The following is a 14,950-nucleotide window of genomic DNA, read 5'->3' as shown; positions in this document are numbered from 1 at the left end:
AACAGTAGGGGATACACCAACTGCAAGACTCAGGCAGAATGAAGAGTCATAGTGTTTTAAAGAGGGGAAAAAAGACAATTACTAGGTAATAAAATGGAAAATACGAAAAAAATAAGGGGGTCCCAACAATACTGTTTGCATAGTTTTGGTGTGCAATTTCTGCCAGTAAATTAAGTGTAACGAGCTAAGCTAAGAGTATTAAGCTTCTACTAGTACCAATTATTCCACCAGCTTCCCCTCGCTATTTAGCTGCCGCTTTGGGACCACAGCAACGCAGCACACAGAAAAAAAAAAGTGGTTGCAAACAAGCAGTTGGCAGTTACTGCTGCAGCTCACAGGCAAGGGGCTCAGGAGATCACTTGGGTGTCTGTTCACTTTGGTGTTTGTGCTCTGGTAGGAAAGCTGTCGGTCACATGGTGCCGACGTGACACATCACAGCAGCCCACAGCACTCTTCCTAATGTTTTAGGGGCATCGACGCATACAGAGCACGAGGTCAAGGAGCTGCAGGAAGAGGTCAGCTTGTTCTGTGGCATCAGAGCAGGAAAGCAGGAGGATGCTGGCAGCAATGCTGCAAGGGCAAGAACTGAGGCCCTGCGGTGCAGACAGAATGGGATGACCAGAGGCATGACACAAACACAGGGAGAACAGGAACTTGCAAGATAAGGCACCTTGGAGACCTGTGGCTGCAAAACAGCAGCTACCCTATCATTTGGGGAGGAAAAATAAACAAATCAGTCGGAAAAAAAAGATCAGTTGGAAAAAAAAGAATACAGTCTCGGCAATAAATGGAGAGGACAAACAAGTTCCACTGGAAGACACAACTGGACCCACTGGTCCTACTCAGTAGGTCAAAACCATCAGGGAAAAGCAGTGCATGCTGGTGGAGGGGACTCCTGCGGGGGACTGAAGCCCTCAACTGCCGACTAACTCTGAGTCTTGGAAGCCTGCTGCTTGCCTTGAGCCAAGATCCAGAATGTCACGGGGAGATTGTCAAAACTCATCAAGAAAGTTCCAACACATGTCTGCAGTGCACCCTTGCAGCAGCGACAGCACACCTGAGCTGCATCAAGAAGAGTATTGTCAGCAGATCAAGGGATATGATTCCACCACTCTGCCGGGCCACACTTGGAATACTGTGTTCAGTTTTGGTCTCTCCACATTCAAGAAGGACACGGAAAAACTGGAGAGGATCCAGTGGAGGGCCATCAAAATGACTAGAGCATTGGGCATGCCTCGGTACATGAAGAAAGGCCGAAGGACTTGGATTGTACAGCCTAGAAAAGGCTTGGTGGGAATATCATCACAGTGTTCCGATGCAGAGAAGATAAAGGCATTTCTTTCACAAAGATGCACGGTGACAAAAGACAATGCACACAATTGCTCCAGAGGAAATTTCATCTGAATACAAGGAACGAGAGAAATAATTACTGTGAGAGAAATTAAACTTGTAAGCTGCCCAGAGAAGTGTTGGAATGTCCCTCGCTGGGAGTACTCAAAATTCAGCTTGAGAGGGCCCTGGATAACCTCATCTATAGTTCTGCTTTCAACAGAGGGTTAGGCCAGATGATCTCCAGGGATCCTTTTCAACCTTTACATTTCCAAGATTTGATGACTGCAGAGCAACCAGGGAAGTACCAGCACGGATATTTCTTCCAAGTTCATCAAAATCCACACACAAACCAACCTTTAGTATTAGGAGACTGGCGCCCCAACCTCCTCTTTTACCTGGACTGTTCTCCAACAGGCTTTGCAAATTACAATGCCTGTGTCTGATGAGGAAAGCAAGTAAGTGGGCTTAACCTCCTTTTCAGGTAAGGACGATCAAAATTCCTTTAAAAATAACCGTATGTAAAAATTCAGTTAAGTTTACTGCCCACATCTCCCTCCCTCTCCCATTGAAAGGCCAGCCTTTCCTGCACACCTTACGACACTTGGCAGACGACTAAAGTTATTCAGGCAACAATGCAGACAGAGGGCTGAGCTGCTGAACAGAGTGAAGTCAGCTACTTAATTGCACACAATGAGCAATTACTTCTACAAAAAGACAGTGTTGCCCTTTTTTTTTTTGCCTGGAGGAAAAAAAAGGATTACAGTAATATTGGAAGCATAAGCACATCCTGGAGATAACAGTGCATGAAGAAGACACCCTTGATTGATAACAATGCAATGATTTAAAAAAAGGAAAAAAATGTTTTTTAATAAGAGCTAGTGGTGGTGGGAGAGCAACATTTTATCATTAGTTACACTTTAGAAGTTTAAACAACTCCTCTCCTCAAACAATTTCTCTTTATAGTTCTGGACAGGTTTAAAATGGAAGCAACTAAGGGCTGAAAAAAATCCGCATGGAAATGATGCTCACAAAGAAGCACCTGAGACTCATTCTTGATCTGACTGAAATGGTTTTAAAAGATCACATGACGTGAGCACAAAAGGTGCCTGTTCAGCTCTGGAACAAAAAGATAACTTTACCCAGAAACCTTGATTTACTTAAATTCCTCTGCTGACTGTAGAGCAGGCGGCAATAAAGGAAATCACATGCTGAGATTAACTTCCTTTAACTACCTCAGTCCATAAAAGGAGTCAAACCAGAAATCAGGATTATCAGGAATATATCAGTATTACATCTACATACCACCTAAATAAACTAAGTAAGTAATCAAAAGTGCTACACGTTTAATCATACATGCAACTTTAAGAGACTGCTTGCAAAACGCAGTTAAGATATAAAAGAGTACTTGGATAAAGATTATACACCAATTACTGCTATGAGAAAGCAAGAATGAAGGTCTAAAAAGTAAAGCTGACTCCTACAGCAACAGCGGTGCTCTTGACAGTGTTTCTCAGTCTTCATATTTCAGCCCTAGGACTCCACATGCAGTACTGCAGGCAGTCTACAACCAACCCACTTACGCTTGGTTTTGAGAGCACTGACAGTATAACAAAAGCAATTTCCCCCCCCCCTTATTTTCAAGACTGAGGATTCTCATCTAAGGATGAGAATATGAGCTTGAGACACTGTGCACTCCTAGAGTGCTGCAGACCAGGTTATAGTCTCATTGTCTGTAAGAGACATGACACTTTTCTTCTACATCTGCACGAGATCCTTCTGAGGAGGTGTGCTTTTGCCTTCCCTAATACTTCAATACACAGGTTTTAGGTTAATTTCACTAAAATGAGCTTCACTGGCCTCTGTGCCATAAAAACTCACAGCTAACAGGAATACACACTGCTTCCAGACAAGCACCTGCAAAATTTTGATGGAAATGCCATCCACATCGACTTCTCCAAGGAAAACAAGCCCAAAGCGCAGTTGATATTCAACAATATTGTACCCAAAGTACAATAATTAAATAGTATTATAATGAATTTGTTTTGGGAGAACTTCCTCCAAACTCTGCTCTGTCATTTGTGTCTAGAAGGGGGTGTGGAAGTACAGTGAAAGAGATGGAGAAAAAGAATGAAGAGTTTTGCCTTTGATTTTACCGTTATCTGACCACAGACAACGATTGAGCTTTTCCATTTAGAAAAAAACCACAAAAAACAAACAACCATAAACAAGTGACCTGAGAGCATTTTACAGTAACTTAATGATGAATGCAAAAGCCATTTAGAGTAATTTCAGAAAGGAAACCAGCACTTTTAGGACAAAGGAAGACACCGGAGTGTACACACAACCCAAGCAGCAATGGAAACATGCAGAGCCAGCAGAATCTCCTGATCGGAGAGAGGAACAACAGGGAAGAAACACAGCAGAATGACAGCACAAGCGCTCCCTGGATATACCACTTTCACTAGATCTGATTTCAACCGTGCCACCACAGGGAAAGAAATTCTCCAGTTTCCTGTACTCAAACAAGGATTCCGTTTAACTCCACTCACCAGAAGTTTAGCTTGTTCGGGCAGTGAAATTTGTTCCCTCTTTCCATCTGGATACCTTAGCATCAGCTGTGCCTTTGGTCCTAGCATAAAGGAAGTTACTACAAGTTAACAAACAACAAGGCAGCTGAATTGAGCTCTTTTGTAGATTTTAGGGGGCATGCTTTACTGTGCAGCATAGCAGGGTTAGGGACTGGAGACAAATATAAGGCTCCAGTCTATGAAGACGTACTTCTACCACATGTGTTTAAAATATACACATCAAACTCAGGACTCTTTCAGGAATTAATAGGAGTGACTGAAAACAGTCATCGTTCCCAGAGAAAAGCACGCTGTGCTACCTCTGCCTTTGAGACCACCTCACAGCTGCACCCCAACTCAGGCACCACAGGGAGGAACGGAGGCTCCGGGGACTCGCTTGTATGCGCCAAAGTTGCATTACTAAAACTCAGTCCAGACCGTCGAGGCAGCCAAGCTAACTGTGCACGAGGTGGGGCTGATGTTTCTCTGCTTCTCTCTACCATACTGGTAGAAGCCCTGGCGTATGCACCCGCATTACACCAATGCGTACTTTATTCATGGACAAGGTCTCAAACTAAGAAACTTGAGCTCAGTGACTGACACAACTCTGCAGTTTGTATGCCAAAGTGGTGCTGCTGGCAAGGTGAACCGCTCAAACAGCTGGTGTCAAGGACGGAGTAAGACAGAAGAAAAGATTTAGTTTTTCAAAACAATGGATGAAACCATGCTTGTCAGCGTATAAAGATTTTTAGGAAAAAAACCCAAAACACAGGTCACTATAAAAAAAAAGTGGCAACTTACCATTCACATCTAGGCCCTGAAATGTACTTTCAGGCTTGTCAGTTGACTCCTCCAGTATCCCTGCATCAATGCAAGGCAGTACTCGGTGATTTGATGTTGTGCCAGGCTCAGTCCTTGCAGGGGGCTCAGGCTGAGGCCTCCGGCTCTCCTCTTTTTTATACCCCAAGTCCTTGTGCGGAGACTTCCTCATCTTGGCAGGATTCTCCGATTCCTCCTCCTCCTCAGATCCGCAAACCGAAATAAACTCTTCGCTTCCAGAAAAAAGCTCCGACTCGGACTCCTCATCTGACCGACTCTCCTGCTTGGCCTGTGAGGAATCAAAATGCGTCTCCTGTAACGAGGCTCTGATGGCAGCTTCCAACTGGCTGTCCTCACTAGCATCAATGAGACTCTCCTGTTGAACACAGACATAACACAAATACATAAAAATTGCTTTTAAATGCATACTGAAAAACAAGAGGACATCAGTCTTCCGAAGAGAAGCTTCTAAAACTGTCAGGAGCAAACACCATGGAAAGCTCGTCATACTGTGACTACTTAACGACGACTCCTTGGAGTTTCAAACAGAGCGATATATTTTCCTTCCACACACGCACAATTCTGTGACTGCTAAATCCAAAACAAATGCTGAAAGCACAAACTGCACAAATAATAACAAAATAGTTATTGTGCGAAAAGGCATTCCCTGGCACACCGTATTTTTCCATGCTCTTGCACTAACTCATTAACTCTCTTTATACTACTTAATGGGAAATCAGTACAGCAGGATAAAGACACACTAACATTTTCTTTCGGTTTTCCCCAGTCCTCCCAAAGGGCCTCATACTTACTGAACGAGAGCATTTTTGGGGAGGACTAGTAGAATGGCCATCCAGCTGTCCATGCTCACTCAGGAACCCAGTCACTTGGTCCAAGAAAGAAGTCACATCTAGCTGGTGCCACTCCACTAGTTTCTGGCCTAGGGAACAAAAGATGTCACGAAACGTAATTTCAGCAAAAGATTGCAGCTCAGCGGTCAAACACACCAATTCACTGCTGTGCATGCACACTGTAAGAGGCCGTATTTGTGGAACTGAAGCTTCCTACAGGCTACCACCTGATAATTATGAAGCCTCCTCCATTCACCCCCTTGAAAAGATTTCAGTCACGGACACATATAAATACAGACCCTGTTCATTTCCATTCTTTTCTTTTTATCCATGGGAACATGTGCACAGAACGGTGAATTAGGCATCAAAAGGAATAAAAGCCAAAAAAGCCAAAGTTTATGAAGAAGCATTTCTACATTCTTGCCTGCTTTGATTCTACACCTTGGCAAACAGCACTTGTTTCCACAAGTAAAGTGCTAAGAAGTGTACTCTAACTTCAGTTTCAACATTAAAAAAAAAAAAAAAAGGGGTTGGGTAGTTTAAGTCATACAGCAAGAAATCTCAGCTCTGACTACAGACACTATTACTTCAGTTCTGAGAAGCAGGAGACCAGACAATTGATATAGTGGCATTATATGATGATAAAAGAAGAAAGAGAGGTGGTATACAAAAGAAAAAGTAACAATTTCATAAGACCCAGAAGGGGAGGTAGAAGTTTGATTCTTCAGTTAAAAACAAAAACCAAACTCAAACAGAAAGCCCAAAGACAAAATGGTCTTTCAAAATTCAGATGCAATTTAATGGCGTCTCTGAGCCTCACAAAGCTACCGTGCACAGAGCAAGAAGCAGATTCACGTAATGCTTACAAATATTGTAGTTTATTCATCAGATGATTTCAAGCAGCTTTTAAAAGGACACTTACAAGACATTCATTTCAGAGTTTTACCACCAGGTGGTACTACCTTCATTTTCCTAGCAAAGTACTTGCTAAACTCTTTCAAGAATGATAACCAAATACACAAAATTTCAGCAAGCCTCACGAGTTTTATTCCCTTAGACCCTCCAAAACATACTTCTTCACTCTTTCAGGACAACAAGGTCTCTCAGAGCGCAAAACAACGTAACTGAGATCCTCAGGTGAATGTAACACATACTGTGAAAGATAGTATACTAGCCCACAACTGCCAGTCCTTCTCACTGGATATATAAACTGCAGGTAACCCACGGTCACGTATCTTACCTGTCCTGGGATCCAGGATGGAGACATAAGGGAAGTCTGCTAGTTTATAAAACTGTATGTACCTCTGTCCTTCCTCACTGTCGTGGTATACCTACAAAACACCACATTGGAAGAAAATTACTGGATGGAGAGGGAACACTAACAAACTGTATCTTGAAAACGTACAAAGTTTTTCTCTGTTTTACAGTATACACTACAAATGGTACATACAGTTCTCAGTAACTCTCACAAGCTGAAAATACGTCTACAATAGTTCACGTATTAGAAGCTACGTGGTAACATCTTGAATGCACAAGTGAAAGACAGTTTTTGCATTCAAATGCACATCCATGAACTACATCTCCACGAACTACTGCATCTGTTCTGAAAGTTCACCAACAGAACTGCAACAGTGCTGTTTTATTCAAAGTAGTCCGTTGTTTTCACTGCCCCATCTACCAGGACACCAAGTTACCAGCACAGCTCCATTAAATTTCCCACCTGCCAAAAAATGAAATGTTCCCGGATTATGTTCTTCACAGCCTCATTGCTCCAGACATCGCGGTTGAGACACTGACAGGCAAAATCTTGCACATTCTGAATGTTTATCATGAGCCATTTGTTCTGCATCTGACCACACTCCTTGGCCTGTAAGCAGAGAGAAAAACTTCATTAGACAAAACTGAAGAGCCAGACTTAACCAATGCCAGCAATGATCAGTGATGGCTTCTAACGCTGTCAGATTTTTCACGAAAGCCCCTTCACAGTGAGAAAGATGGACAGTGCTAGTGAAGAGGCGTCCACAAAACGGAAGGCGGGGCTGAAAGACCCGCTTTAAATGAGACTGGTTGAATTACAGAATCGCATCGATGAACATAGCTGCTGGATTTCAACAAGTCAAGCACAGAGTGGGAAAAGCAATTTGGGGGGACGGGGAAGGACACAGGGACGCTGAACAAAGTATTTGTTCGGGGAAGGCTGTAGTCAATCACACTGATCTGACAACAGAGGAAAGACCTGCTCATTCTAAAGATAAACCTGTGGATCATCTTCTATTTAAGTAGACTGCATAACTGACAGAGGACTGACATCATTTCAACAGGACCCCCTCTCTGCGTGTTTTCTTTTTTCTCTCCAAGTTTTGAGTTACTCTATTACTGTGCAACTGCCAAATTAAGCATCCTCTTTTCTGATGCTCGTTATCCAGACTGCAAGTGGGGAGGAAAACGGGAAGGTGCAGGAAGAAATCTTACTGGTTTGAGTCACAAAGCTGGCATTGTCTGATTGCTTGGTGGCAAGTTAATGGTAGGAGTTTGATCAAGAATGTAATTCTGATCGCTGAACTGTCATACCTGTTGAAAAAAAGAGGGCTATATCAACAGCAGGAATGTTCTTACCGCCTGGAAAGACTGGAACTAGCATATGAGCTCCCTTTCCTTTTAAAAAAAGAAAAAAGGTATTTATTTATAAGTGTGCCCACCATCCTGCTGGTAATGCACTTAACAGCAAATTCAAGGAATTAGGATGTTATGCAAGATTTTGCTGTTTTGGGCAATATTTTGTTCCCCAAACCAAAGTTTTTAATTTTAAAACGAATTTTAGCCAGTGCACTTTTGAATAGTCAGCCTATCCAATGTGTGATAGACAGACATGTGAACCCCACACACTTAGCTTCACAAAGTGAGGAATCTCACTCTACAAAATTTATCTGCACAGCCAAGTGACCTGCAGAGCCAATTTTTATTTTACTCAAAGGAAAAAAAAAATAAATGTAGAAGAATGGAATAGGCCTCCTGTAAGGAGGTAAGGGACCTCACACTGACTACTTACCACTAACATTACAGTGTCAGAATCCAGTATTTGGTCACCAGGACAGAAAAGCGGGGCAGGTGACACCGAGAGTAACTGGTAAGGGTCCTAAATATAGTCATTATGCTTTTATGTAAAAGACTTGTTTTGAGCGAGCTGTGGATTTTTGAGAACTAATTCTAGGAAATCAGTTTAAGATGAGGTCTACAGGTACTGTCCAAGATTAAAGGGAACAAAAATCCATACGTTATTTGAGTAAATTGGACTGCCTTAGTGCTGTGTTCTAGTGTAATCCATATTGGATTAAAAGAACAAACTCAAAAATATATAACTAGAAAGCTGGAAAGTGTGTCTCACTCTGCTACACTTACTTTGTATATTTTTCAGTATTAGTGAAAATGAAAACCTGGCTCTACCTTTCCTCCTTCCAGCTAAGGTCCTCGAAAGGATGCAACCAGGAAATTCCACACGGAACATTTGCAAAGATGAGTTTTCACCAGCAGAGCAGGTATAGCTTTTGAAACTAGTTTTAGCTTCCTTCTAAAAACAACAGGCTTCACATTTAACATTTGAAAGGACACAGTTAAATTGCTACCAACTCATGCATACACAACTCTGCTCTTACACAGCTACTGGGGTTTTTCTGAGGGGGTGGGGGCGGGTGGAAGGAGAAAAGCATGGGGGGAATAAACACTGTGGGTTTGGAGATTATATTGGTGGGTCATTTTGGTAAGCGACAAAGAGAACAACAGAAGACTTAACAGCTGGCTTGCATATCCTGAAAGCTATGTCTGATGGCTTTAGATCCACTACTGCCAACATGAACTGCCCCCCATTTCTCCTCCTCCTTCGAGAGGTACAAAGGCCAGCACCAGGCACTGAAAAGAGCACGCAGACAGGGTAAGTACAGAACTACCTCCCTGCGAGCATCTCTGTTCAAGCTTCCATGAATCAGCGGAGTAGGAACTTTCAAAGACACAGGCAGTGGATCTCAGATACAACTGGCCAGACGCAAAACCCAAACAAAACCAAACTGATCTGCCTTAAGTTTACCTTTCCCTTTTCTACCCACTCACATTTTTCATCACTACGACAACTGATAGCAACAAACCAGCAATCTGGTTAGACAGTGTGTGAAAGTAGCCTTGTTTTACACTCAGTACTGGATCTTGACGGATAACTTCTAGCTCTCGCACTACTAACAATAATGTGTTTTCCTCTCATTTGACTTTTCTGAACCATATATGGTTTACAAATTTTGTGGTGGTTCTTCTTTGCTCAGCTTTGCTGAAATGCACTGCTCCTCTACGTCAGTAAAAGGAAACAAGGAAGTGGAGCCATCATCTTGTGACCTTCTGTACATCTGCTAATCAAGCATGATTCAGTTTGAAAGATAACAGGTGACAGAAAGTCACAGCACGAGATTATCTAACAAGAACTATCCTATCTGTGCTAGACAGGCTTCTTGCCTGGGCCAGTGCAGGACAGGGCATACACATCCTTCTATTAACCAGCCATTCTTGTGCCAAAGGTGCATCTGCAGGCTACGCTTATACAAACGGCCAGTCTAGAAGCACTTTATGCGAAGTTAATTGCACCATTTGAGTACAATGACTAGATTAGCTTCCAAACTATTGCTGCTTGCTACATGCAAAGAAAAAAAAAAGTCAGCATCAGCTGTAAAACAGGGAGCAGCTAGAAAAGGTTTTAACTTGTAAACCAAGGAAATTTCATATAGGCAGGCTTGAAACTCTGCCACATTACATACAGTCACTTCACAGAAGTACTGAACTCCTAATGAGCGTTAAGCACTGAACTGCACACGCCAGAACTATCCCCTCCCTAAACACGAAGTGTAAACTAAAGTCAATTTGGTGTGTACCCCCCACAAATTAAATCATATCTCACATCACACACATGAAGAGATGAACACCTCTGCAATTCCTGAAAGCAGTCTTTGACATCAGAAAAAACCAGGCTGTTCTTTAAATAAATTACAGACCAAACATGCTTTGTATTTATTATACTCTAGTGATTTATTCCTAGCAGATTCCACATTAAGGAGGTAACTCTGAAGCTTAATACACATTAAAGCTCAATATTGCAGTCAGGAACCGACAGCTAAAAGTCCCTTGTGCAATCTTAACTGACTCTTAACGGCCTAATCATATAACCATGCGACACTCCTCAAACACAGACTTCAGTGACACTGTGTATTTAAGTTCTGAAAGCTTCTCAAATTTTCTAGTAGGAAAAAAAAGGCAATTCAGGTTAACAAATTGCTGGCATATCACTCGTTTGCCTCTGGTTTACGTAGCCCCATTCTACCAGCCACTAGGTAACTAACATCCAGTGGCTTAGCCATCATGTTCAAAAGGCCCGCAGGATTAAAATAAAGTCTTTTACAGATTTTCTGTGCCAAATCTGTTTCACCACATTTCTGTGGCGTAATTAAGTTAATCACACACTTAACTTTACAAGTATAGTGATCACAAGTTGTTCTGTATGTGAAGCACACTGCTTTTTCACAGATTAAAAAAAAAAACCTAATATCATTCAACACCTGAAAACTTCTCCTCAATGAAAGTTAATTCTCACCTACTCTTAAAAGCTAGCATTACTGAGTTAAAATGAAATGGCAACTTTCAGTACCTTACTGATAACAAAGCTTCTTTGTAATTGGAAAAAAATTAGTTTTTTTGGGGAAGACCAAAGATAACCAAATCTACTTACTATCAAAATTAACCTTAGAGTACCCAGAGAGGAGCAACAAAAGATGAACAACAAAGATACATGAACATCTTAAGACCAGATGCCGCCACTCTTCTTAAGTTTGAATAAAGTAATAAATCCTAAATGATCCTATGATAAACGTACACAGCACAACACAGCAGAATGTTCCTGCACGCCCCTCCGGAGGTGAGAGTACACCACACACCACCAATAATAATAATAAAACCCCACTTAGACTGACACTAAACTACAAGAGCATCAAAATGACAGTATTTAGTCCTTGATACTTTGGAATGTAATAAATATCTCTGATTTATCATCTAGTTTATGTATGTTTATCTAAGCGTACAGAGAAGGAAGACACTATTAGCAGCTTGCTAATTTTGGGAGACTCCTGTCACTGGATTCACAGGAGGCCTGACATTGTCCCAGGCTGAAGCAGTACAGCAGTCTACAGTCATAAAAGGTAAAACAAATTGAGAAGCTGAAGGCTTTTATTGTAATGGAGTTAAGGACCGCCAGTTTCAAATGAAGAATGTCCCATGGGACAACGAACTGTACAAGAACACAAAAAGCTGAATACCAGAAAGTGTACATGTCTTTAAATTTGAGTTACTGCAAAGAACAGGACAAAATGTATATATACAAACCACCACGCCCATTTGTTTTTTTGTTTTCGTTTTTTGTTTTTAATTTACAAGACTGAATAAGAATGCAGAGACTTTAGGACAATTAAATCTATCAATCAGTTATTTCACCCTCTGAAACTACTTTTGACTGTGGCAGATGCCACAATCAACATTGCTAAAGTCTTGATATGTTTTCAGCAAGCATGAGGAAAGACTAGCACACATCTCAAATTGCACACCCGAGGTCAGAAGGCACTGGCTGACTGTGTATGTTCCAGTCTGAAGCAGCACTGGCTGTTTTCACGTGAATTCCCTTTACTTTTGACTTTACCCACACATTCGCTTGGTTCACAAACAGCTGTGAACCACAGGCCCAGCAGGTATCATCAGTTGGGAGGGCCTGGCACAACTTTGTTTGAAGTAAACCCTGAACCATGTACCACAAGGCAGGGATGCCTCAGCACCAGCGACTTCAGTCTGCTCCTCTGCTTCCATCGCACCAAATTACCTGCTGAGGCAGAGGCGGCTATCCTCTGTCAGCTTCCCTTCAAACCTGGAATTTTGTTAGAAGATTAAATATATGGAGGGCACTGTTAGAACACAGGAATTAGTGACAAGCCAACTGATCCCTGGTGATTTGGGAAGCATAAAAAGAGAGATGAAGCCAAAAGGACGAGAGCTGAAAACTCAGTAAAGGCACACTTCCCCAAAACTTCTCCAGCAGTGCTCTAAGATTTGTGCATGGCAGGATAGGCAAATGTGAAAAGAATGTAAATAATATTTTTGTTCAGCTCATGAAGTCAGATCTCTAGCACTGTTTGCAGCATCTGTATTGCACCACTTGATCATTAGTTTGCATTCTCACAAAATCATCATATAATTATAATTGATCCAGCTACTTAAAGATGACCAGGTGGAAGTTCAGTAGTAACTGCAACTTCTGAAGAATATCTAGAAATTATGGGCTCAAAAAATAAAAATATATACCCATTTGCATATTCTCTAATCACTAGTTAAGTCACTGATCCATACCATAACAACTTAGGACTTGATCCACACATGCCTACACAGACAGAAAAGGTGACACCTGGAATTATTTAAAGCTAAGTCTCCTCCTCAGCCAGACAATCTCTTGGATTCTTTTCCCATCACTACCAGATGCAAAAGACAAGCACTGTGATTTTATAGAAAAGCGAGACCTCTACTAAAGATAAAGTTGTGCCTTCATGACAAAGACACACGCAAATACTTTTACTAGCTCAGGTATCAGAAACCACTTAGCTGTGTTAACATAACTCCGCCTCAGCTTCTTAGCAAGACTGTGCTGCAAACTACATAGACCCTTGGGAAGTACTTGCTCACCTATCAAAAGCAATCTTACCCCAGCTTTTTCTGTATCGCGCTATACAGAGATACTTCAAGGGATGCAATTTTTTCATTTTGACCGGCCTCCTTTGTGCACTAAAGTCATTCACCAAGCGTGATTTGCCACACTGACATTGAAACATAAACAATGTGGTCTTCAGTTAAATCCTTCAGTAAGTCATCCACATTTCCACATGCAGTCCATCAAATATTTAGCACTGTATGGTCCTCTGTAACTTTCTGATCATCCGACAAATGGACCCATACATGCCAGCAGCCTAACACAAGGCTTCCACGCTGTACACAGTCATCACATAAGGAACTGCACCAAAATTTCAAAACTTACCGTTTCAAAGCTGCCTTTGTGCATCAGATCAATGGGAGGTCTGAAGAGGTCTGCTAGAGTAGTGAGTTTCTTATCTACTGCCCCTCCATTTCGTAGCTCCTGTTCCTGTCGAACTGCACAGCCCCAGAGGAAACGAAGCTGAATTAGACAAAATACTCAAAAGATGGATTTATTATTGACTATACACTCATACAAAAAACTTCAGCACTAGAGTCACACGGTTAGACCACACTGAATGAGATTAGCTGCTATGTAAGGTAAGAACCCTGGCTTTTCCTAGCTTTCTCAAGCACTGGGCATTTAAATAAGTTTTAAAAAACATCTTAATAAACATGAGTATCGGCAGAGGAGGTCATATACCAATATTTGAAAACAAAAGAGCACAAAAAAGCAGTGGCTTGTCCTCAGTGATGCTTTCAAAAGGCGAAACTGAGCTAGATTGTAGCACATAACTTTTACTCTGAATATTTCTATTCCAGTGTTTCTATTTCTTGACTGTAAGGCAATCCCACAGAAAAGAAAAAGAAAAACAAAACTTAGTTTACATGGAAAAATATCTTTGGATGTTTATATTAAATATCTACTCTTCCCACTCAGGATACCACTGTCTCTTTCAGGTGAACGGGTTTTCAGACTTGTTTATCCCCAAGTACCTGCTCAAAAGCAGGTTTCTTTTAGTGATATCAATTCCATTTAAAATAATACAGAACATATTTCCTACATACACATGATCATACGCAATAAAGGTAAATCACAGCAATTGCTTACATAAAAATGCAGTGATAAAATGTATTTTACGGAACCAAGTCAGCTGAAATGGGGAATAACTATCCCACGACCGAAAACTTTCCAGTAGTGAAAGGAGCTGTCAATGGCCATAGTGTACAAGCCATTTTTTAACAGCCGTTGGATCCCCAAAGGGAAAAAAGCATCCCTGTGGAGCAGGCCCCGGAGACAGGAAATAATCCTGACTTTCATGGCCAGGGACACTTCTTCAGACATAGCCAGACAGTGACATTCATCTATGAAGTTTTACCAAAAAGCATGATAAAGTTTCATTATAAACCCTCACAATGGTTTTACATGTTGTGCACCTCTAAATGCCTTATAACAAAGTGGAGATGGTGAGAGAAAATTTAAGGGTATGATGATTTTGTAAATGGTATATTTTCATTTACACAGCTGCCAGTGACTTTAGTACTTGACAAGTTCATTACTACTGGAAAACCTGTCAGGGGAAAGAAAGTAATTATGAATACTCATTTTCAGTTCAGCATCCA

At 41.5% G+C, this 14,950-nt stretch overlaps 1 protein-coding gene across 7 annotated transcripts in view; it reads right to left on the bottom strand.

Annotated features, from left to right (window-relative positions):
• UBXN7 (UBX domain protein 7) overlaps positions 1 to 14,950 on the bottom strand; it is a 31,575-nt gene that overhangs the window by 7,295 nt on the left and 9,330 nt on the right. For 3 of the 7 annotated variants that reach the window (XM_054206346.1, XM_054206349.1, XM_054206350.1), the window contains exons 5-11: positions 13,671 to 13,783; positions 7,290 to 7,436; positions 6,810 to 6,900; positions 5,531 to 5,658; positions 4,701 to 5,094; positions 3,882 to 3,961; positions 962 to 1,400 (exon numbers count right to left, since the gene is read on the bottom strand). In XM_054206346.1, the coding sequence (XP_054062321.1) occupies positions 1,083 to 1,400; positions 3,882 to 3,961; positions 4,701 to 5,094; positions 5,531 to 5,658; positions 6,810 to 6,900; positions 7,290 to 7,436; positions 13,671 to 13,783 (1,271 nt within the window). In that variant the 3' untranslated portion in view covers positions 962 to 1,082. Of the gene's footprint in view, positions 1 to 961; positions 1,401 to 3,881; positions 3,962 to 4,700; positions 5,095 to 5,530; positions 5,659 to 6,809; positions 6,901 to 7,289; positions 7,437 to 13,670; positions 13,809 to 14,950 lie in introns of those variants that run through there. The other 4 variants (XR_008467085.1, XM_054206351.1, XM_054206348.1 and 1 more) reach the window with 3 other exon arrangements.

The sequence above is a fragment of the Rissa tridactyla genome, chromosome 6 (genome assembly GCF_028500815.1).
Source record: "Rissa tridactyla isolate bRisTri1 chromosome 6, bRisTri1.patW.cur.20221130, whole genome shotgun sequence".
NCBI classification, from domain to species: Eukaryota; Metazoa; Chordata; class Aves; order Charadriiformes; family Laridae; genus Rissa; species Rissa tridactyla.
This window is presented reverse-complemented; position numbering and strand designations above follow the sequence as displayed.